This window comes from Dermacentor albipictus, chromosome 1 (genome assembly GCF_038994185.2).
Source record: "Dermacentor albipictus isolate Rhodes 1998 colony chromosome 1, USDA_Dalb.pri_finalv2, whole genome shotgun sequence".
In the NCBI taxonomy this organism is placed as follows: Eukaryota; Metazoa; Arthropoda; class Arachnida; order Ixodida; family Ixodidae; genus Dermacentor; species Dermacentor albipictus.
The window spans coordinates 428097804-428120367 of NC_091821.1; the positions used below are offsets into that span (position 1 = coordinate 428097804).

At 50.1% G+C, this 22564-nt stretch overlaps 1 protein-coding gene across 1 annotated transcript in view; it reads left to right on the plus strand.

Annotated features, from left to right (window-relative positions):
* Positions 1 to 1154: 1154 nt before the first annotated feature.
* The window catches only part of Myo31DF (Unconventional myosin ID), a 112872-nt gene continuing 91462 nt past the window's right edge, over positions 1155 to 22564 (plus strand). The window contains exon 1 of the mRNA XM_065425975.1: positions 1155 to 1453. Coding sequence (XP_065282047.1) covers positions 1365 to 1453 — 89 coding nt within the window. The 5' untranslated portion in view covers positions 1155 to 1364. The remainder of the gene's footprint in view (positions 1454 to 22564) is intronic.

Below are 22564 nucleotides of genomic sequence, written 5' to 3' on the forward strand. Positions count from 1 at the left end.
TCGTGGCTGGCTGTGCATATTTTACACTATGCCTCCTAAACGTGATTACTGCCATCCATGTGCGCGCGTCAAGGCGTCTACAAAGCAATGTGTTTATGCTGGAAAATGTAAGGCAACAGATGTAAGCGTCTAAGTTATTGAGTGGTTTTCAAGCATCTCAGATCCGTATCCAATTAAAACGGTTTTACCTTATTTTCATTCATTCTTTGACACTGATAAGAGTGTGAGAGCGATAATGCAGCATGCGATACATGAGATCGTGTTAAATTCCCGTTAAAGATAGAAACAAAACAGCCTCTGCTTTGATAATAGCGTTGGCCGCAAAATGAATAGAAAGAAATAAGCGTTCTTCCTTCGGTGTCTGAAGCGGAATTACGATCTGTTGCGGCAGGAACCAGGGACTAAATGAGGAAGCCCGTATCTACCACAGCATGCGAGGGGCCTGCGGCGATGGGCAGTACAGTCATGCGCGTCCCAGTTCGTTCCAATTTCGCCGACAAAGTGCTGTCACAGACCGTTGAAGCGGTCGACACAGGACGCGCAATAAAAACTGCGAACCGCGCGCTGACAGACGAAACGTCAGCGGGCACTCGCACGGCGCCAGTTGCTGACTCGGTCGCTCGTTTCGAGAGAACGCCGCTTTGAAACAACTAGAAATAACACCAAACAAATCAACCTACGCGGGTATGTGACCGAAGCTGCGGATGGCGCGACGGTTTGCGTTGCGCCGTCGGCTGAAAGCCCCCCTATCCGCCGCGCGACGGTTTCGGCGAAAAGTCGTAACGGCCGCTTAGTAGCGTTGCGGCATCAAATAAGGAGTTGTGGCATTGTGGTTGAGAGTCGCACTTGTTAGAGGGCGAGGAAGCTGCGAGAACCCCGCCGATCGCTAGACCCGCCGCGCCAACACACTAGCGAGTATCAGCAGTCAACAGACGGAGCGGCGGCGGGACGGGGTTGTTGAAGCCCCTTGAAGGCGACCAGAGAGAGCCTGCCCTTTCCTCTCAAGGAGAAGCGAACGGGAGAAAGCACAAGGACGAACCAGGGGGAAGGAAAGCAAAACAAAATTCTAAACGCACAACGCGCCGAGCCCCCCGGTCGTACGCACTCACACGTTCAGTTTCATTCTTCCCCTTCTCGTTTGCCCGTTCGTCGATGGGTGGTGCTGCTGTCGTTCGCGGCGCCGCCTGACGTCGCTTGCTGTGCTGGCCGCTCTGCTGAGCTGAGCGGGTTCACTAGGTTCAGGTCGGCGCAGCGTGATCGCAGGCTGCGCGTGTTCAATTTTGCGGTTGTGCACCGGCGGCGTTGAATTCAAAAACAGCGTGTTTGTGCTTCCTCGTGAGTGTGCGGCCCGCGTGAAATGCGCAATGGCCGGTTTCGACGACGTCGGGATCGGGGACTTTGTGCTCCTCGAGAACATCACCACGGATGCGTTTTTGGATAACCTCAAAGTCAGGTGAGCACGGACGACCAACGGCAAAACCGCGCGCGCGCTCTCTTCGCGGACCAACAAGAGTCCCGCGCCCCGTTTTCAAATCGGCCGGTAGCTCGCCGTTCTACCGGCACGCCGTGAGCGGGAAAGTTGGGCGTGTGCGTGCCGTCTTGTCTCGTCGCGCGCTTCGGACTTCACACGCTAGTTTTGTTTTGTGTTTTGTGAAACGTGTGAAATGGGTTCCTGGTGTAGTACAGCCTAGAGTTCTTCGGTTGATCGGTTTTCTTTGGAATCAAACGGCGTCAGCTGCAGCTGACGTCTAACGTTCGTACTGCAGTTGCTCCTGTTCTTGCTAACAAATACTTGTTGCCAGTGTGTTTTAGAACTGCTGTCGAGCTTTTTTTTTTCCTTGGCTGCTTCTCTGTCGATGTTTGTAACGATCCGTCTCGGGCTGTTGCGATTGTGAGTCATTTGCGCGGCGAAGCTTTCGCTTCGTCATCAATATGTGGCGCACTCGTCGGCAGATGAATCGCGTTGTGTAATAACCCCGCCCGTTGCCCTCTGACTCACTCCAGCCGGGTTCGACTAAGCGGCGGGGAGTTTACTAGGTGTATCTGCTGGCGCGTGCTATATTTACGCTCTCGCGTCGCTGACGGCAGCTGTCTGCAATCGCTTTTTTTTTTTTATCATCGCGGTCTACTCGACCCGCAACAGCGTTTGGGGGAGGTGTCGCTGGTTTAAAAAAGCATTCCCATATAAGGAGTTCAACTTAGCCGCTGCAGACGGGTCGTATCCCCTACGTCGGCGCCGCCCAGCTACGCATTCACGTCAATGGGAAGTTCAATGCGTGTTCATTTTTACTCAAAGGAAGCGCGCCGCTGAATACCAGTGATTGATAATTCACTGCGAGTGCAAAAACGGATCAGAAACGTCCGCTATACTTTAGATACCCGTTTTAGTATTCGTTTTTTTTTCTTCCCAGCCATATTCAGGATGCTGAGGAAGTTCTGTGAACTTTTGACGGGAGGAAACGCTTTGACGTGCGGTATTACCTGCCGTTCCGCTTCACCTGTTTGTCGCACTTATACAGTTTTGAACCATGTTTGCATACTCGTCCAATATTCAAAGCCTGCTTCGCTGCGAACTGCTTTTGTCGCTAGAAGGTGCTGCTGTTGAAAAAGCCTTCACATCTGTGCAGTTGCCGTGTCTGCTTGTAGCATCTAAAACTGGCAGCGACACGTCTTTCTGCGGTGACGTACTATGTATAGCATACGCTTCAGGTGAAATACGTTTTTCACTCGTTTTTGAGACGACTTTTATGACAAGCGCTTGTTCGCAGCCGCTCTTGCGAAGTGAAGCTGGTTAAATGCGGCCGTTGCTGGCCTTGTTCGTCATTGCCGAGTAGCTCGAAGCTTTTGGCATTCAAGCGACGGCGCTTTCTTTGGGCACTTTGATACCTTCCTAAATTGAAGTTGTACTATACCTGTCATGCGATGAATTATTGCTTCACTAACGCATTGCGCTGCTTTAACTGGCACTTGTCTTTAACTTTAACTGGCAGGTTGTCCGTTTTATATCGGAATCACACGGCCACTGTCGATCGCGATGGAGCCCGATCCGGAGAGATATCCGGATCGAAATTCTCAACCGTGATTGGCTGCATCCCGCACCTTGTTCACAGGAGCCAATAGCGACAGAGAAATGTGACACTCGTCTAACTGGGATCCATTGTTTTCATGGTTATAATCTTCACTCGTCCCTTTTTTGCAGATATTTTGCCTGACGTTAGCGGTGCTCTGCTGCAATACATGTTTATCTCTGCAGGCACGTTTTGAGTCAGTTGATCATCGGTCATTATCAGGGCTTGAAATGTTGTTGCAAACGTTACACAGATTAGACTGCATAGTGTGTTTCACTCTGCTTGTTCTCACTTGCTTACACATCCTGTTTTCCACAACGTTCGCGCAGCGGTAACGGTATCTTATCGTTAGTACTTCCGATGCAGCGCCGCGTAATATCGTATAAAATTGGTAAGTGGCGTACTTGTATGTCCAAGGTATACGTGCAAATTGGTGCGTTGCCGGCATTGCGCGACCTCAGGAAACGAGTGACACTTAATTGACACCTGCGTCATTATTTATCGCCAAAGACAAGTTCTCAGAGAACAGGCTGTATCGCATTGTTCAAGTTCTGGCAGTTGTTCAATATAACTGGCAGGGAGCGGCACGTAATCAAGTTCCATGTGTTCCTGCGCTCGCTAAGTATAATGTTGGCCCATGTTAGGGCTTATTTCCATTGCCGGCTGCCCAAGAGAGTGAGAGAGAGACGCGCTCGTACAGGTCTTCCAGACTTCTGGCTGGTTTGAGTCAAAATGCTTGCGAACAGCGCGCATTTAGTGGCATTCGTATTCAGTCCGGCATTTCGAACCTAGCAGCGGTAGCGTTATACTTTTCATTGCTATGCAGCGCTCGTATGCTACAGACAGACTTCATGTAGGTCTTCCATGTGTGAAAGAAACACAAATGGTGACATGTTTCTATAGGTTCGGCTGGGACTATATATGTATATACATTAGCTTGACGTTGACATAGCTCCTTCTCTTCGGGAAACCTTTAAATTCACCGTAGCATATATTACCCTTGAGAATCGCCTGCGACTGAATGTGGCCTACACCCGCCGTGGTTGCTCAGTGGCTATGGTGTTAGGCTGCTGAGCACGAGGTCGCGGGATCGAATCCCGGCCACGGCGGCCGCATTTCGATGGGGGCGAAATGCGAAAACACCCGTGTACTTAGATTTAGGTGCACGTTTAAAGAACCCCAGGAGGTCGAAATTTCCGGAGTCCTCCACTAAGGCGTGCCTCATAATCGGGAAGCGGTTTTGGCACGTAAAACCCCATAGTTTTGAATGTGGCGTACTCTACAAGGCCGGTTCAAATGAGTCGCGAAGCTTCGCCCGACAAGCGGTCCAGAGCCAGCTGTCACCGACACCAGCAGCAGGGTGGTTATTGGAGCAGCGATTCAAGCGCGACTAGGCGAGACGGGAACAAACAGTTTTAAAGAAAAACCTTTTTATTGCGATAGCAATTATATAGGCACTCCATACGCATTTTATTGCGATAGCGATTGTACGGACACTCCGGGCTCATTTTTGCCGCCGCGGTGACGTTCGGTATAAAGTTTTCAGGGCGATAACACCAGCGCCGCGTGTCGTATGCCTTGTGTGCGCACGAAAGCTCACGAGGGAAGCCGGCGATCCCTCGTAAAGTCCACCTCCTACCCCACGTACCCTTCACATGTTGTCTTGCTCGTCAACGTTTGTCGAAGTTCTGGTGGCGTTGTGCGCTTGCGAGGTGTGTTTCGTCGTAGGTGTCGTCCAGCCAAAAGTAGGGAGTTAACGACCGCCACATTTTTTTCTCTTAGCTGCCTTCGTGTGGCTGCGCTGGCTAACGAAGGGCTTGGCGTTCGACGATGCGACCATCGTTCAACACCTAAAGCTTTTTTTCTTTTTCAGCCAGCCCGCAAAGAAACAATGCGCCGTGCACGAGTGTAATAGCCACATAAGGTTGGCGTTTCGCGAAGCTCAAAACGGCCATCGCGTCAAATCGCGGGGCTCAGGAAGATACCGCCCGCGAAAATAACGAGCAAATATGTCGGGCCACCAAAATAAACTACGCGCATTTGAGAATTAAAATGACGCCACTTGTTTATTTTTCTGCCGGAAGTGCTATAGCTCGTCAAACAGAAGGTGCTAAGCCCCACGAACCGCCACGTTATGAACCTACTATGGGCTTCTATATGGAAGATTCGCTATCAGGTGTATGTTTGTTTACTTTGTATATGCCCCGTCTTCGAACCGTGCTATAGGAAGACGCATTCTCGTACATCCCAGGCGTTCGCTGAACGCTGCCCGCCTGCTGCGCTTTTCCTCGCACGAGCCACTGTAGTACACGATTGTATGCGAGACTGCCTGCGTTCGAAGGCTAAGCTAAGCTGCTTACAGACGCAAACGTGTTGCGTCGCTGGGCACTCGAGGAAAGGACACGCAGGACCATTCGCGTAGGGATCGGAGGAGCTTAAGCGCAACTTTCACTGATCCGTCGGTGAATGACTCGGTTGTCTTTCCGTGAACACAGTGCAGCGCAATATTTTGTTCTGTGCAGAAGGGCCCAAACGTCCGCTTTGTTACGCCAACGCGTGATGAGACACCTTGACGGCAGCGTGTGCAGCTCCGCCCTAAGCACAAGTGCAACAGGTGCGCTGTACAAGCTTGGTGTACACTCTCAGCAAATCATGAATCCATTGTCACGTGGGAGGATACTTGGACCATGGCCACTTGGTTAGTGGCCTCGAAAAGGCAGCTTTCGGTGTGGTTTATAAATAGGGTCGTCTGCTGAAAATAATACCAGGGATGATTTTGTGCGGTGACTCACGTTCGTTGTTGTTTTGTAAGTACGCATGGACCACAGAAGCTGCAGGGAGTGCGCAGTGAGGAGGGCGCTATTTCTTTACGTATTTACGCAGTGCGTTTACGTTTAGCTGCAAACGCTACTCTAAAAAGCTCTGTATTGAACCTTGAAATTTAACCGGCACTCATGGCTTCTTGCGTTCGCTGAAGATGGAGTTTTGCTGTATGCGAAAATCAATGTAAAGATATTCGTCTCTGAGCTAGTTCCCTTGCATTCGCTCTACGCTTTTCTTTTTCTTTTCTCGTACACTTACATAGCGAAAAATACTACCTGCGCGGCGCACGTTGTACAGCATCGCAAACACCGCAAGTTATAAGAGTTCAATGAGCGATATGTCCGGTATGTTAGGCGTTCGCTGGAGCATTGCTACAACCGATAACGTTTTTTATCAGTGACCTCTGAACGTCAATTGCGCCACATCCGAAGCGGGAAATCGCCAATGCAACGAATGCTAGGTTAATATAAGTTATCTACAAGCTTCGTGACACATGCTCGTGCGGTACGAAGACATAATTCGGTATCACTTTATTTTAAAGAATAAACCGCGCAATTTCTTTATCTCTAATTGTAATAAATGTGTGACTCAAAAAAAAAAGGAACAATGGTTATGCATGGCGTTGACTGAAACACGCGGTTTATTTCTTTACGCGCGCGCTTCCTCTTCGTGGTTCGCGGTACGTCATCGTGATGAATTGCCGTAAACCGTCACAAATGCAATGGAAAGAGAGAGCGCGTGTGTGTTGCGCGATATGTGCTGATTGTGGCGATACACATTTGGCCACTTGCGTGCATGCGACAAAAGGGGTGCATAATCGGTGGTAATTAATGCGCTTGAAAGACGAATCGCATTGATGCTATAAAGGGAGAGAGGATATATAATAGTTCGCGACGGGAAGTGGTCTCTGGCGCATGCGCGTAAACGCTGACGTAATCCGCAATGAGGCACGTCCGCCGCAGTGCACGCATGCGCACTTGCCGGCGCAGCGCTAATATCGCCGGAAACGAGTTTTCCCGCTTATTTCGGACGAAGGGAGATGCGCAACACGTAAATGCTGCTTTCGCGTGGTTAATTACCCCGATGCGCCGAGCAATGCGATACACGCCACTGTCTCCTTTTTTTTTCTTCCTTTCTTTCTCGTTTCTTTTTTTTTTTTTTTTTGCCGCTGCACGTGAGCGAGTTTCGTTGAACACCGCTACATGCGCCATCGCATGTGTAGTGGTGGTGCGCCAATTTTTTTTTTGGTTAGCTCTGCCATAAGGATGAATAGGTGCATGGCCTCGACGACGTGGTGTGAGGGACGGACACAGTAAAAAGCCACACAGTTCCGACCTCTTAACTGCTGTCGCAGTAAAGATGCCAGCACAAGGTGGCGCAGAACGAAACAAAAGAGCACGGGAATGATTAATGAAGACCGGTTTGCGCCCGCGTGAGAACAGGGAAGAGCGTAACAACTGGTAACGTGCAATTAGCGCTGCCATGTCCGCTTCTCTTATGCAAAACCCGACTCAATTAGTCGCTGTATAGCTCCGAACGCTCGCACCTAACGTGGACGTCAATATTCCCATAGTCCAGTTAGCTGCTGCCCGCTCTTCATGTTTTTTTTTTTTTTGTCGCATGAGGTAGAACAGAACGCCGCCATTTTTTTACTTTTCCGATGAACAGCAGTGAACTAACCGTCAGCTACACTACCGCTGTTGCGTGTATGGGCGGGGCCTCGACGAAATTTACAAGAAACTAACGCAAATTAAATAGATTGCTCGAGAAATCACTCCCCCGTGTTGTTCACGGATACCGTTCAGCACTGCGTGTCACAATTCCATCCTGTGTGACCGGGCATCGTGGTAATCTAGCATTCTCGCGAATCTGATCGATTGGCAAATCCTCGCGTGCAGCAGCCATTCGCGGACTGCTTTCGCAAACTATGCAGCGGTTAAGCTTTCCCCGGGCAACCTGCACCTTGGCAGTATTGCACTTCACTGTGCATCCACAAATCTGATGGGCTAAAGTTTTCAATACGAGACCGGGAAAACGAACAAGACGCCAGCAAGCGGCGTCCGAATGCACACCCCAGTGATTTGTCCCTGTACAACAGAAGCTGATCTCTAAGGCTATGCTTTTGCTGGCTGCGGGCGCAGGTAAGCGATTCGAGACCCGGAAACACGTCAGCGCCGCCATGTTCCATCAATCTCCCTGCCTTGGTCGCGTTAAGAGTAATGGCGTGACATATACGACTTGCCGTTTTCGTTGCGTGAAGAAAAGCTTTAAACCCTTTAAACCTTAGAAAGAATATTGGCAAGTATCAGAGCGCTATATATAATTTACTTTAGCACTCGTTTATACTAACTAGTTTCTGTTCCAGTACGTGGAACGCACTACGTCATGACGTCGTGATACACTGGCTGGTTGCATTCCTTCGATCGCTGCTCGATAACGCATGTCCCGGTAGAAACGCGCCCAGCGGTTTTCATTAATTTTTTTAATTAGCAACGCAATCATGCCTGTCTTTATTTTTACGCAAGGTCATCAAAATATTGGCGCACGTCAGCGTACACTTCGGTGACGCTATATTCCCCGTTTAGAGGCCAAAAATTTAGTATCATTAAAACATCCTATAAGTCTTTCCCAATCTCTGCACACTGGCAAGATGTCTTTCCTTTACGTGTCAGGGAAGCGGGGTGGTGGTTTCTCGAACTTACAAAATACGTGTCACGCTGGCTTCGAAACAAACATAGTGGCGAGACCAGACTGCGCGCAGGAGAATCAACTCCCTTTGCCCATCCCGCCTCACTACTTTTTTTGCGTGAACGCTCCAGCGGCTTCGGGCGGGGCTTACCTGCATTTTTTTTTTTTTTTCGCCGCTTCGTCGCGGTTGGCGCGACGAGGAGGAATGCTAGGCACGCGGCGGCCTCTGGCGGGGCTTCCGTCAAAAAAAAAAAAAAAAAAACGGACCCGCGGGCTGCGACGGAGCCGATTGCGGCGCTCTATCGGCCGCCGTGTCGCCCGCCGTCCCAGCGTGGGAGGGGGGAGTACAGCCACTGTAGAGGGAGGCCGTGTTTGGCTGAACGAGTCGCGTCTGATGTGACCCCGCTTCCGCCCTGGGCCGGATGCGGTGTGTCTGTCTGCAGCTGCGCTGCTGCACGCTCAGCCCTCCCGCCTCGCCCTTTCCCCATTAAAAAAAAGAAAATTGCGATGATTTCTTTATAGTTACTAGGATAAATAGCCGACTGCTGCCGATGGCCTTGCCAAGTTTCTTATGCAGTATTTTCCCCACGTGCTGAATGGGCAAATAAGTAACCTTTAAACGCCAATTTAGGGCGCTCTGAGACTTGCCAGTATCTATATTCTGGAGCTTCCAGGTCCGCGACACTTTCATTTAGCGCGAACAAATATGAGAAGTCTCAAATATCGTCAGTAATGCCGGTACTCCCATTACGCGAAGCTTCCTTCTCGCCCCCTCGAGTGCTTGGTGAGGGTAACGCAATTACGTAGGTTTGTCGCCGAACGGATGACTCGCATTCACGAGCTCAATGAGCGAGGGATCGCGTAGCAGTCTCGAGCCAGAAACACTGTTTGCACGGCCGCGGGAATTGGCCACGGATGAACGGCGGAGAGAGATGTGAAAGAGCGTAGGTTAGGGCGTGTCGGTATTCCATAACTGAGGTTTTTTTAGCGCACGAAAAGGGACGAAAGACAGTGGCAAGACGCGGACACAGCGCTAACTTCCAACAATTGTTTTATTCCACGAAGCGGTACACATATGTGTAGGTAACACACACCACCGTACGCATGCGCATAAGCACTGATTTCTGTTCAAATGAGACAGCAACGAGACATGTGTAATGGAAGAGAGACGCATATGCCGAGACTACTTTTCCGGACGGAAATAAATATCGAGTATACATTGTGAATATACTTCATTGTTGACATCGCTGAAACGAAGAAATCGCAAGCACGGTGTAACATATTCGGGACGTGCGCCCGCCTGTTGTACTGTGTGGGTTTATTGAACACGGACATCGGAGGTCCTTCAGAAAGCCCTTTGGCTTGGGCCTTTGAAAACTTTGAACAGATTTAAGCTCTTATACTCGGCGAGCAACTAAAACCTTCTTATTAAAAAACAAGAAAAAGAAAAACTTACTGCTCAATCGTATAGGGAGCACTGTATGTTCTTATTATCTTATATTATTATTATTATCTTATATTATTATCTTATTATCTTATTATGTTCTTATTATCCGAGAATTTATAGGCGAAGCTGTACATTCTCAGTGTATATAAAGGCTCGTAAAATGGTCGGTCTTTCTGCGCAAAATTATTCGGGAGAACACTAAAACGAACACGTGAATCTGGTTTCGTAAAGCATGATGTTACTACGGGGATACGATATTCTCCTTTGTATGTTTTAACAAATGTTATTGCCGTTGTTTTGTGCGCATCAAAATGATAAGCACCTCTTATCGATATTTTTCTTGTGGAACTATTGTAGCAAGCGCCTACAAATTACTCCGTCTGTGAACACTTTTTTTTTATTTTTCCTTGCTACATTTTTTTGTTTTATTGCCGTATAACAGATATTACGTATATGTTGTAAATCTTGGTCTTGCGAGACGTTAATTTCTTATGGCGAAGTTCTGCGAAGACATTCTCTGAAAAATAAAAAGATGATGAATTTATTGACAGAACGTTTCGAAAACAGAAAACAAAAAGTTCGCATTCCCTTGCGCTAAGCTCGAGCCGTTCTTTACGCAAACTGCATCGTACGGGACAGCCTTATTACGTTCACCTTTCATGACTGTCGCGGCTAGGGGAGCGTTCTGGGCATGGAATCCACCAAGCCCATCGACTACGACGTCAAGTTGTAGAAAATGAAGGAAAAAGGGTTTATTAAGCTTAGTTACACGGCTCCAGTACGGCAGCCCACTCCATGCAGGAGCAAGTTTACCGTCTCAGCTCACATCAGACTCCAAATCCATCAGTCTCCATCAGTCTCCTCACTCTCCAAAAGTATCTGCTTTTAATTCCGTCGCCTTCCCTAGGTGAGTCGACTAGGGAATCTCAAGACTGTCCAGCAGCAAATAACCATCGTCGACTCCGTTGCGGTACCACGCCCAGGCCATCCATTAATCGGCAGTAACTCCGCCTCGAAAAAACTGGTTTGGAATTTGTGGCAAAAAGAAGTCATCCGGCGACACCTGGCTGGTTCGTCGTGGCCCACCGCTTTCTTTGCACAGTTTGCAAGGTGAAAGTCGGGCTGAGGGCCTTTCGTGGAATCCTGCAGCAGCCGATTTGCACTCTGTCTTACTTCTTCGCTCAGCCGCCAGGTGATTTGACTCGTCAAATGACTGCGCTTATCCATTCGTTGACGCGTTCCCTCCCGTTCATCCTTTTCTCCGGTTTCCAGGTAATGGGGGGTGAGCGTTTTTAGTCGTTGTCCACGCCGCGCTGACGTCTGGTTATAGGAGGTGCGGTGGTTTGACACGTGGCAAACGTTCAATTAACAACCTTAGCTGCAATTGGAGGCGATCGCCGTTATTCCATACACGCGTTGTGTCCTATACTGCTCTACGAAATAAGAAAAAAACGAGAAAGAAACGCTGCTGGATGTGAAATTTATCCTAGTTCGAGAAAGAAAAAAAAAAAGCCTTTGTCCTATTTTGTTCCGGCCGAATGCCTCGCGTAAACGCTCTCTATTGGCACACGCAATAAGCTTCCGGTAGACCTGTATATTGGCGGGCGAGAGCGCATCCGGTTTTGATATCCTTCTCGCTTTTGTTTGTTTATTCTCTTTCCGATGTTTTCTTCCACTTCTAACGCCCGAGCAAGCCGCGTAGCTTCGGCGTCTGTCGTGGACTGAAAGAAACGCTGACCGTCATTTAATCCTGCGGGGGATTAGATTTAAAACGCCTGAATATCTCCGCTCTAAATCGGAGTGTGCAAAAAAAAAATGGGTGTAACTGAACGCGTGGATCGAATTGAAACTCGCCACGGTGACTCAATGGCTGTGGTGTTCTGCCGCACAGCCCCAGGTAGAAGGCTCAAAATTCCCCGCCGCGGCGGCCACATTCCGATATGGGCAGTTGACAAGAAGGCTCGTGTATCGCAGTTTGGGTGTGCCTTAAGGGCACCCCGGATGATCAAAGTTAATCCGGAGCCCTTCATTACGTCAACACAGTCTGACGTCTTTTGGACCGAGGATGGAGCGCAGTAAACCAAAAAGTCTTGAGCGTACAGGATCTTAATGAGGCTGGTGATCAGTCTGCTGTCGCAGCAGCGAGAACGTGGCCCACCTCCCGACGAATGAAAATAGGGTTTCGCGTTCTGCATGTCTTGAACAATAGCCGAGTGTATAATCATATTCGCAGAGCGTGTGAACTTGATACCACCGGGAATAAAGACTGCATCGCAGGGGTCCAAACGATAAAAAAAATATTCGCTTGGCGCCAACGATTGGATAAAAAAAATTGGAGGACGCTTAAGCTTCGCCTTCAAGAGTGGGACGCGACAGCGTTCCCGTCGACCCGCCAAGGGGTATAAGACAATGCGCTACGGCACAGCGATCACTTACGATGCGCCCCGCATTGGACTTAGCGCCCACCTATCACGCGGTGAGCATCGAGCAACGCAGCGTTCGGCGCGGCAACGAAACGTGCGCCTGAGCGAACGGAACGAACCAAAGAACTCGGTGTCTTGGAGGGGGAAACGATCTACGCCAGCCAAACGTCGTGATCGGCACGGGCAGAGAGATAGATAGTAATCTAAACCGGGAGCACGGCGAAGCGTAGTCAGGGGAGAGGGAGTCCCGCGACGCGCCTGGCAGCGGTCCCAATGCGCGCGCGGCGCGCCTCCTGTCGGGGCAGCGCCGTACATTGAGAGGAGGGGGTCTTCTGTGTTTGCCGCAAGATGGCTCTGCGTGTGCGGAAAGCGCAGAAGAAATGCAGCGGAAACGCACTTCGCAACTCGTGTAATTGTGACTTCTGTACGTTACATGTTCATAATTACCGATATACACCGCAGTATAACTTTCCACGGCTCGTTTCGAAGGCAACACCGCATTCACTAGAGGCGCGTTTGCACCGCTTGGAAGCATCGAACTCGTGGCTGAGTGGTAGCGTCTCCGTCTCACACTCCGGAGACCCTGGTTCGATTCCCACCGGGCCAATCTTGGAAGTTGCTTTTTATTTATGAAACGCCTGCCATGATTTATCGCTCACGGTCAACGCCGCAAACACCGACGCCGACGACACCGGCTTTTCTGCGACACGAGCTCCTTAACGCTATCGCGTTAATAGGAGCTTGACAACGGAACAGCCTTACTACGGGACGGTTTGAAGGGACAGTGACCCGACGAAACAGTGAGGCGACGGAACAGTGACACGATGGAACAGTGACACGATGGAGCAGTGACACGATGGAACAGTGAGGCGACGCAACAGTGAGGCGACGCAACAGTGAGGCGACGCAACAGTGAGGCGACGGAACAGTGAGGCGACGCAACAGTGACACGATGGAACAGTGACACGATGGAACAGTGAGGCGGCGGAACAGTGAGGCGATGGAACAGTGAGGCGATGCAACAGTGAGGCGATGCAACAGTGACACGATGCAACAGTGAGGCGACGGAACAGTGAGGCGACGCAACAGTGAGGCGACGCAACAGTGAGGCGACGCAACAGTGAGGCGACGCAACAGTGAGGCGACGGAACAGTGACACGATGGAACAGTGAGGCGACGGAACAGTGACACGATGGAAGAGTGGGGCGACGCAACAGTGAGGCGACGGAACAGTGACACGATGGAACAGTGAGGCGACGGAACAGTGAGGCGACGGAACAGTGACACGGTGGAACAGTGAGGCGACGCAACAGTGACACGATGGAACAGTGAGGCGACGGAACAGTGACACGATGGAACAGTGGGGCGACGCGACAGTGAGGCGATGGAACAGTGACACGATGGAACAGTGACACGATGGAACAGTGACACGATGGAACAGTGAGGAGACGGAACAGTGACACGACGGAACTGTGAGGCGACGGAACAGTGATACGATGGAACAGTGAGGCGACGGAACAGTGACACGATGGAACAGTGAGGCGACGCAACAGTGAGGCGACGGAACAGTGACACGATGTTTTCTTCCACTTCTAACGACCGAGCAAGCCGCGTAGCTTCGGCGTCCGTCGTGGACAGAAAGAAACGCTGACTGCCATTTAATCCTGCGGGGGATTAGATTTAAAACGCCTGAATATCTCCGCTCTAAATCGGAGTGTGCAAAAAAATGGGTGTAACTGAACGCGTGGATCGAATTGAAACTCGCCACGGTGACTCAATGGCTGTGGTGTTCTGCCGCACAGCCCCAGGTAGAAGGCTCAAAATTCCCCGCCGCGGCGGCCACATTCCGATATGGGCAGTTGACAAGAAGGCTCGTGTATCGCAGTTTGGATGTGCCTTAAGGGCACCCCGGATGATCAAAGTTAATCCGGAGCCCTTCATTACGTCAACACAGTCTGACGTCTTTTGGACCGAGGATGGAGCGCAGTAAACCAAAAAGTCTTGAGCGTACAGGATCTTAATGAGGCTGGTGATCAGTCTGCTGTCGCAGCAGCGAGAACGTGGCCCACCTCCCGACGAATGAAAATAGGGTTTCGCGTTCTGCATGTCCTGAACAATAGCCGAGTGTATAATCATATTCGCAGAGCGTGTGAACTTGATACCACCGGGAATAAAGACTGCATCGCAGGGGTCCAAACGATAAAAAAAATATTCGCTTGGCGCCAACGATTGGATAATAGGAGCTTGACAACGGAACAGCCTTACTACGGGACGGTTTGAAGGGACAGTGACCCGACGAAACAGTGACCCGACGAAACAGTGAGGCGACGGAACAGTGAGGCGACGGAACAGTGACACGATGGAACAGTGACACGATGGAACAGTGACACGATGGAACAGTGAGGCGACGCAACAGTGAGGCGACGGAACAGTGACACGATGGAACAGTGACACGATGGAACAGTGACACGATGGAACAGTGAGGCGACGCAACAGTGACACGATGGAACAGTGACACGATGGAACAGTGACACGATGGAACAGTGACACGATGAACAGTGACACGATCGAAGAGTGACACGATGGAACAGTGAGGCGGCGGAACAGTGAGGCGATGGAACAGTGACACGATGGAACAGTGACACGACGGAACGTGAAGCGACGGAACAGTGACGATGGAACAGTGAGGCGACGCAACAGTGTGGCGACGGAACAGTGAGGCGACGGAACAGTGACACGACGGAACAGTGAGGCGACGGAACAGTGAGGCGACGCAACAGTGAGGCGACGGAACAGTGACACGATGGAACAGTGACACGATGGAACAGTGACACGATGGAACAGTGAGGCGACGCAACAGTGACACGATGGAACAGTGAGGCGACGGAACAGTGACACGATGGAACAGTGACACGATGGAACAGTGAGGCGACGGAACAGTGACACGATGGAAGAGTGGGGCGACGCGACAGTGAGGCGACGCAACAGTGAGGCGACGCAACAGTGAGGCGACGGAACAGTGAGGCGACGGAACAGTGACGCGATGGAACAGTGACACGACGGAACAGTGACACGACGGAACAGTGACACGATGGAACAGTGAGGCGAGGCAACAGTGACACGATGGAACAGTGAGGCGACGGAACAGTGACACGATGGAACAGTGACACGATGGAACAGTGAGGCGACGGAACAGTGACACGATGGAAGAGTGGGGCGACGCGACAGTGAGGCGACGCAACAGTGAGGCGACGCAACAGTGAGGCGACGGAACAGTGAGGCGACGGAACAGTGAGGCGACGGAACAGTGACGCGATGGAACAGTGAAGCGACGGAACAGTGACACGATGGAACAGTGAGGCGAGGCAACAGTGAGGCGACGGAACAGTGACACGATGGAACAGTGACACGATGGAACAGTGGGGCGACGCGACAGTGAGGCGATGGAACAGTGACACGATGGAACAGTGACACGATGGAACAGTGAGGCGACGGAACAGTGACACGACGGAACAGTGAGGCGATGGAACAGTGAGGCGACGCAACAGTGAGGCGACGGAACAGTGACACGATGGAACAGTGAGGCGACGCAACAGTGAGGCGACGGAACAGTGACACGATGGAACAGTGAGGCGACGGAACAGTGACACGATGGAACAGTGACACTATGGAACAGTGAGGCGACGCAACAGTGAGGCGACGGAGCTGTGGCACGACGGGATAAGGACACAGCAGGACAGTTTGACTACGGGACGATTTTGACGAAGACAAGTGCTCTTGTCGAAACGTTGGCTACATGATTGATGCTTCCCTAGCTCGACCATTGTTTATGACTGCATTGCAGTGAGTCCTTTGAGGCAACATACATGCCTAGAATTAATGTTCATGCGAAAGCTGACTACTGTGTCACACGTTTTGTAAAACACGATCGGCCAGCCAAGTATATCGTTTTCATTCGTGTATGTCGCGATGTTTGGTTGCTAATTGTAAGAGCTAGTCTCCAAAGGGAGGTGGAGATTGTTGCTAATTAGGATGAGTTTTGCATCTGTGAGTGTCTTTGGTTAACGGCTGACTTGTATAAACATGTATCAGCAACGGCGTTTAATTCATCCCTCGTTTGCTCCTGTTCATCTCAATCGACGCAACAAAACTGCGAGGCTCAAGTTCATCGTTACTCCGTATATGGCATATATCAGCGGTGCAACACAATTTTTGGAACCGTGAAGTGTGCGCTTGAAAGGTGGGCCTTTCGATTTAGAAAGAAGGAAGAAAATGCATACCTATAGTATTGGAAGTAAGACAAACGTAGGGAAGAAAAATAGAGTAGTAACATGGTACGTCCTACTGATGCCTGTACTCGTGCAGATTATAACTGCTCGAAGAAAAGGGAAGAACAGGGGCGCTTAATTGGTGCATTAGAGTCATGGCTAAGTCAAGGCATGACGCTTGCGTTCCGCCACCGGCCATTTTCATACCGCTCTGCCAGTGAAATATCCACTGTTGTTATCCCGAACAGTTTCACGATAACAATGGCCATATCGGATAATAGTGGATAAATAGCTGTTTTTAGATGACGGAATCTATTTCACTGGAACAATGTCATAGTTAGGTACTAATAGCTGTACTCAAAAGGTAAGAGGTTCAAATATACAGAACGCCATTCCGCTCAGGTTGATTTAAAAAAATATTTGCAAAAATTCTCCAATTATACCTGGAACCTAAGTGGCACTCACCGCGTAGTGCGCACAGGAACAGCAAGGGTTGGTTGACGGTCAGCGCATTGTGGTCACTGTTCGCATGCAGCTAAGTTCTGTAATAGGGGCCAAATACATCTCGCATGGTTTCGAGCGAAATTCAATGTAACGCAAGTTTCGCCCGAAACCATGTGAGCTGTGTTGGCCACTGTTCCAGAACTTCGCTGTTGTGCTGGCTAACCGTTCTGCTTTTCAATAAAAAAAAAAAGCTTTCTCTCTGTTTTACCTAAGGGTACCCTTACCTATCGCTGTAGTTGCTTCGATAGTTGTACACAGCTCCGGTGTGGTTATCGCTGTCTCCGTGTACCGGCCTCCTGTCTTTCTTTCATCTTAATATTATCCTTCTTCTGTCAGACGTCATGATATGTCCTGCTGTGTCGCAAAGGTTCGTCACTCACCAGTATGCGGTGACCCGACACACAGTTCAACGGCCGGGACATGCGCCGCTAGCTTCAGCGGTGAAGCAGTTCGATAGCGAAAACACCTCGTCGCTCGTCTCATTCTTCGCATTCTTGCGCGGATATCGATATCGGTAAGCAATCCACGTACGACCTGTGTGTGCGTGCGTCGTAATTTAACAGCACGAAAGGGGCTCGCTTGTATAGCTTTTCTTTTTTCTAAAACACGCTGCTTGTCTTCGCCTCCCCATCAGTTTGACTCTCTCATTACTCCCATTGCTGCCTCTTTAACATTCGCTTCGTCCATCTGGTCATCATCTTTTTTTACAGCACGCCTAAACAAAGTTCAGGTCTCAGCCTTGCCCGAAGTACGTTCGTCGAGGTGGTCGGCCTCTCTTTTTATCCGAACCAACAAGCAGCCGTTTCTCCCTATAGATACACGCTCGCTAGCGCGACATGAGGATATGTACTTGTGGCGCTTGTTTGTCGCTGTTTGCCGGCTCCGTCGCAGTGTGCGCAGGTGATAGGGATTTAGCGTCGCCGCCGGCGAAAGGCGGTGAAATGCCGCGTAGCGTGGTTGCACGAACTGAACGTAACGCGGCGCTGGATTGGGTAGACGTATGCTATACGTGCTGCATCCTACAGGTGTTGCAGTTAGCAGATAAACGCAGGGAGGGCACTGCAGTTGAACTGCATTGAAAGAAAACGGAAAGAAAAAAGAGGAAGTCGTGCGTGCAAAAGAAGAAAGAAAAAGAAAAATGTTGAGGAGCCAGATATTGACTTATGGGTTTCCTTTGTAGCAATTGCTACGACTGGGTGGACGTTTCATTTTCCCTTTATTAATTACTCCTCTCCTTCCAGCTTGCGTGTTTTTGCAGAACTATTATGTCAAACTCTTGCCTTGGCTTCGAGTTGTTGATGAGTTCGAATTCGCCCTGTAATAGCATGCATTCTTCACAGCGCTTTCTTTTCGTTGTGCCAGCTTTATGGCGTTTTCATTTTTTTTTATCGCAGAGTGTGCGAATATACTATTGCTGCGTTCTTTCGTGGCTGTGATCAGCGTGACCGCGAACGCTAATTCATACGTAAACTGGAGCGAAGAGATCGAATTCGGGTGTACTCTGTCGCAGGTGGCGCACCGGTGACGTCAGTGCAGCAGTCACAACTCCCGGCGAGGGGGGCAGGCCGCGGCCAGCTTCATTTTTTTTTACTAAACCTACGACATTACGCACACATCGAAGGAATGGGCCACTGAAGTGCCCTGCGACGCAAGTGTCTCGTAATCCATGTTACTAGAAAGATCAGAGTATAGGGATCTTGAATTTCCCTTGAACCCCGACACTTCTGCAAATTAAGACAGCAAGGTGATACCCACTTTTTTTTTTCTACACCTGGAACCGCCTTCTTTGGAAAGCGCAGGCAAACACGCGAGGCCTCGGGCCATCGACAAACGCTTCTCTCCCTCTCGCACCCTCTCGTCACGGTGTAGTGTGTTGCTGTCGAAGGGCGCGGCCGATCTGGGTCGATCGCCCTTCCGATCACTGCGCACAGTACGCGGACAAAGTGCTGCCGGCGCAAGCGGACCACCGCCGTTGCGCAAGTCCCGCACGGCCAATTGAAAGGAGTTGGCACACTTCATTTTGGCGGCGGCGCCTGCGGCAACGGCTCCCTCCACTTCTGTAATCCCCGCCGCGGCTGGCCTGCTGGCTGGCTAGCCGACTTGTCTGGCTGTCGTTATTCAGGCCACGGCTGTTGTCTCCGCTCTCGTTTGCGAGATCACCCTTTCATCGTCTGCCACGCCGTGCCCTCTCCCTTCCGCCGCTCTTTCTCTTTCCGAGTCAGAGGCTATCCTTTCTCTCTCTCTCTCTGCACTTTCTCTTGGCGCGCCCCTCTCTCGCCGTGATTGCCGCGGCCGTCTGGTGTCTCTGTGTCTTGCGAACGCGCTCGTTTACACGCAAGCCCGTCATTCTTTGTTGTCCTTCCGTCGTGTTCCGTGTCCGAGTGCGATGCGTTGCGGTCACGCTTTGTCGCGCGCGCGGTTGTTTCTCTGTAATCTGCCGTTTTCTACGCATTGTTTCTTTTAGTATGACAGAATTAAGATAAAGAAAGATAGAAGATAAAAAAAAACTACGAGAACGGTGCGTCCGTTTCGTGCACGCGCTCGCTCGGCCTAAAGGGGCATCAGCGGAAGAAACTTGCCTATCGACTCGCCCTGCATATGCAGTTGAACGCCTCTACAACGAAATTGCCTGTATAGCGAATAATTGCTTACGTCCCGGCCGAATTCTCATGTTTCACGTGCATTGTGAGCATCTGTACTACGAAGTCCACTACAACGAATTTGCGCGTACAACGGATGAATTTAAGCGTCCCCGACGGCGTGTTTGTTGCTTTACAAAAAAAAAAAAAAACCGTAACATGTTGGCGGCACCACTGCCCTCCACAGGATTCAACGCATGTTGACAAGCCAGGTTTTCTGATTCGTTATCGCAAAAGCTTCTACGTCGAAGCGCCAGTTTCGCACCTGTTTTCGGGCGGCGATAAAAGTCCGGCGTGCGACGGGGTACTCGGTATCAGCAATAGGTATCAGTCAGCAATGCAACCTGCGTTACAGTGCTGAATGTTTGCTTTCAAACGTAATTGTCAATTGTTCTAAAATAAAATTTGCCTACTTTGCGTATACCTAGCTCGAATAGACAACTTCGCTGCGCGATTTTTCTAGCCAGTAATTTTTTTTTCTCACGTTGCGTTTGGAGGTCACGTTCTCAGACGTTGGAGGTCAGATAGGAGTTTGTACGACTGCATCGGTGGAAACTCACGGCATCGACTGTGAACCAAAAACGTCGCGAGCAATTAAGACCACGTAAGTTGTAGATATGTTGCGGGATCCGATATACTCTATGCTAGATACCTTAATACAGCTTCACGGCACCGTCACTAACCAAACTTTGATCCGCTTCTGTGGTGCAGCCAAAAAGAAAGCGACGTATAACATTGTATTTACTGCTGCATATTAACGCTCCACTTTCCATTTTGTTCATTTCATGGTGCCGACAGTGCTTCCTATATTCTAGTTTTTTTGTGCGAGTGGATGTGCGCGCGTTTTTCTTGTTTTATCTTGTCCTTTCACCTCTGGTTATATGTCAAACATGTACTGGCAATTCAAGCCTTTTTGTTCACCTAACCTCTCCACCTATCACCAAAATCTCTCTGCCCGGCGAGCACGTCCTTTCACTACTGGTTGATATTACGCTTTTCTTGCGATACATTCATGGAATACGCAAAATATGTACGCGGTGGGTGGACTATTTTGCGGCGTGAATAACGTGCGGTGACAATGCGTGTTCAAGACATTATTGCCCTAGGCTATAGCGGTCGGCCGTAACGCGGCACCAACCTTTTGAGCAGTTTACCTTACGCGACCCAAATATCATATTTTTTGGCAGGACAAGAGGTAGGACGTGCGTCGGGCGAGTTCCTGAACAACACGTTGTCTCTGGCGCAAAGTTTGGAACAAAAAAAAAGGGGGGGGACGAGAGGTACGAGACAGAGATCGTCTCTTATCTGTCCCCCCGCCCCCCCCCCCCTTTTTTTTTTCATGTTCCGTATTGCGCGCCAGAAACATGTTTAGCAAGCTTTAGGAAGGATCCGGGACCTCAAAGAGGTGCGACGTATAATGCTCACGCATTTCTCTCGCATTCACCTCTAAATCGCCACTGATCTTTTTTGCCCTTTAGCGCATTGCTCCGGGTAATTTCACGTCACGAATGACATGTGCACATCGGCGTGGCACGGCGTTTCTGACGGCAGGTAGCGAATTCGGAGTGGTAAAGTAAAGAAATGTACGTGAGGTAGATCATTAAATTATTATTTGGGGCAAGATAGGGCCCTAAAGGCTGCGACAGTGATTTTTTGGAGAACTCCATTCTTTCACGCGTTTCCTTGCTAGTACAAATTGACGTCCTATTTCTCACTTCCCTCCATTTGCCGTTCTATTGCGAAAGGTGCAGCCGCTGTTCTTTAATCGCCGAGGAACTGCGCGGTCGCTCGCTTCAAGGCCACCGACGGTGACCCGCAGCCATGCAGCCTCGGGCGATCACTCAATTCTGTGGAAACTAAATTAGCGAGCTGTCATCCGGAAACTATGTCATTGGTGATTCTGGCGAGGGCCCAATGGAAGCCCGCGAACGGTTCCAGGAAACGAGCGGCCATACATATATGCCGATCACGCAAAAAACGCGTCGGCGCATTTTTCTCTCGCACGGATTTCGAGCTCACTTTTCGGAATTTGTATTATTGGTATTCGAATTTTATAACTTCATTAACTTAACTTCACTATAACTAAACGGAAGGAAAGAAGGTATAGGCGAGGTTTAGTTAGAGCAGTCCACCAGCAACAAGGAACGTATACATATATGTGTACGCCGGGTTTGAACGAGCCTAAACACGACGAGCGAGTAAGAAGACCCGTGGCTCGCTCACGTGTGCTGAGTCTAGTGCTCCAGCCGCAGTCCAGCCCGTGCCACCGATCCAGTGTCAACGCAGCGGCGCGCGCGCCTTCGCCGCCATGTGTACAGGGTCTGGATATGTGAAGGAACGTCATGTGTTCGGCGTCGAGCCATGTCTAGCGTATACCAATAGGAGACGCGTATGGAGACCAGCGACCATTAGATTCGGTCGACAATGACGAAGCCGAACAACGCGTTTCTTGCGAGGCCCGCCGTGTGATCCACGGCGGGCTTCTTAAACGCTCGGTCGAAAAAAAAAGAAAAAACACTTTAATGTAGCACGTGTTGAGCAACATAAATTTGTGTCGGGAGCTTTTTCGTGTTGCTCTACAAATTTCTCATTGACGCTTTCAATCTAACTATAATATTTGAGAAGTTGAATAATTAATTAACACTAGTTATGTAATTAAGCTTAGTGGCTATGGTGTTGGGCTGCTAAGAACAAGGACGCAGGA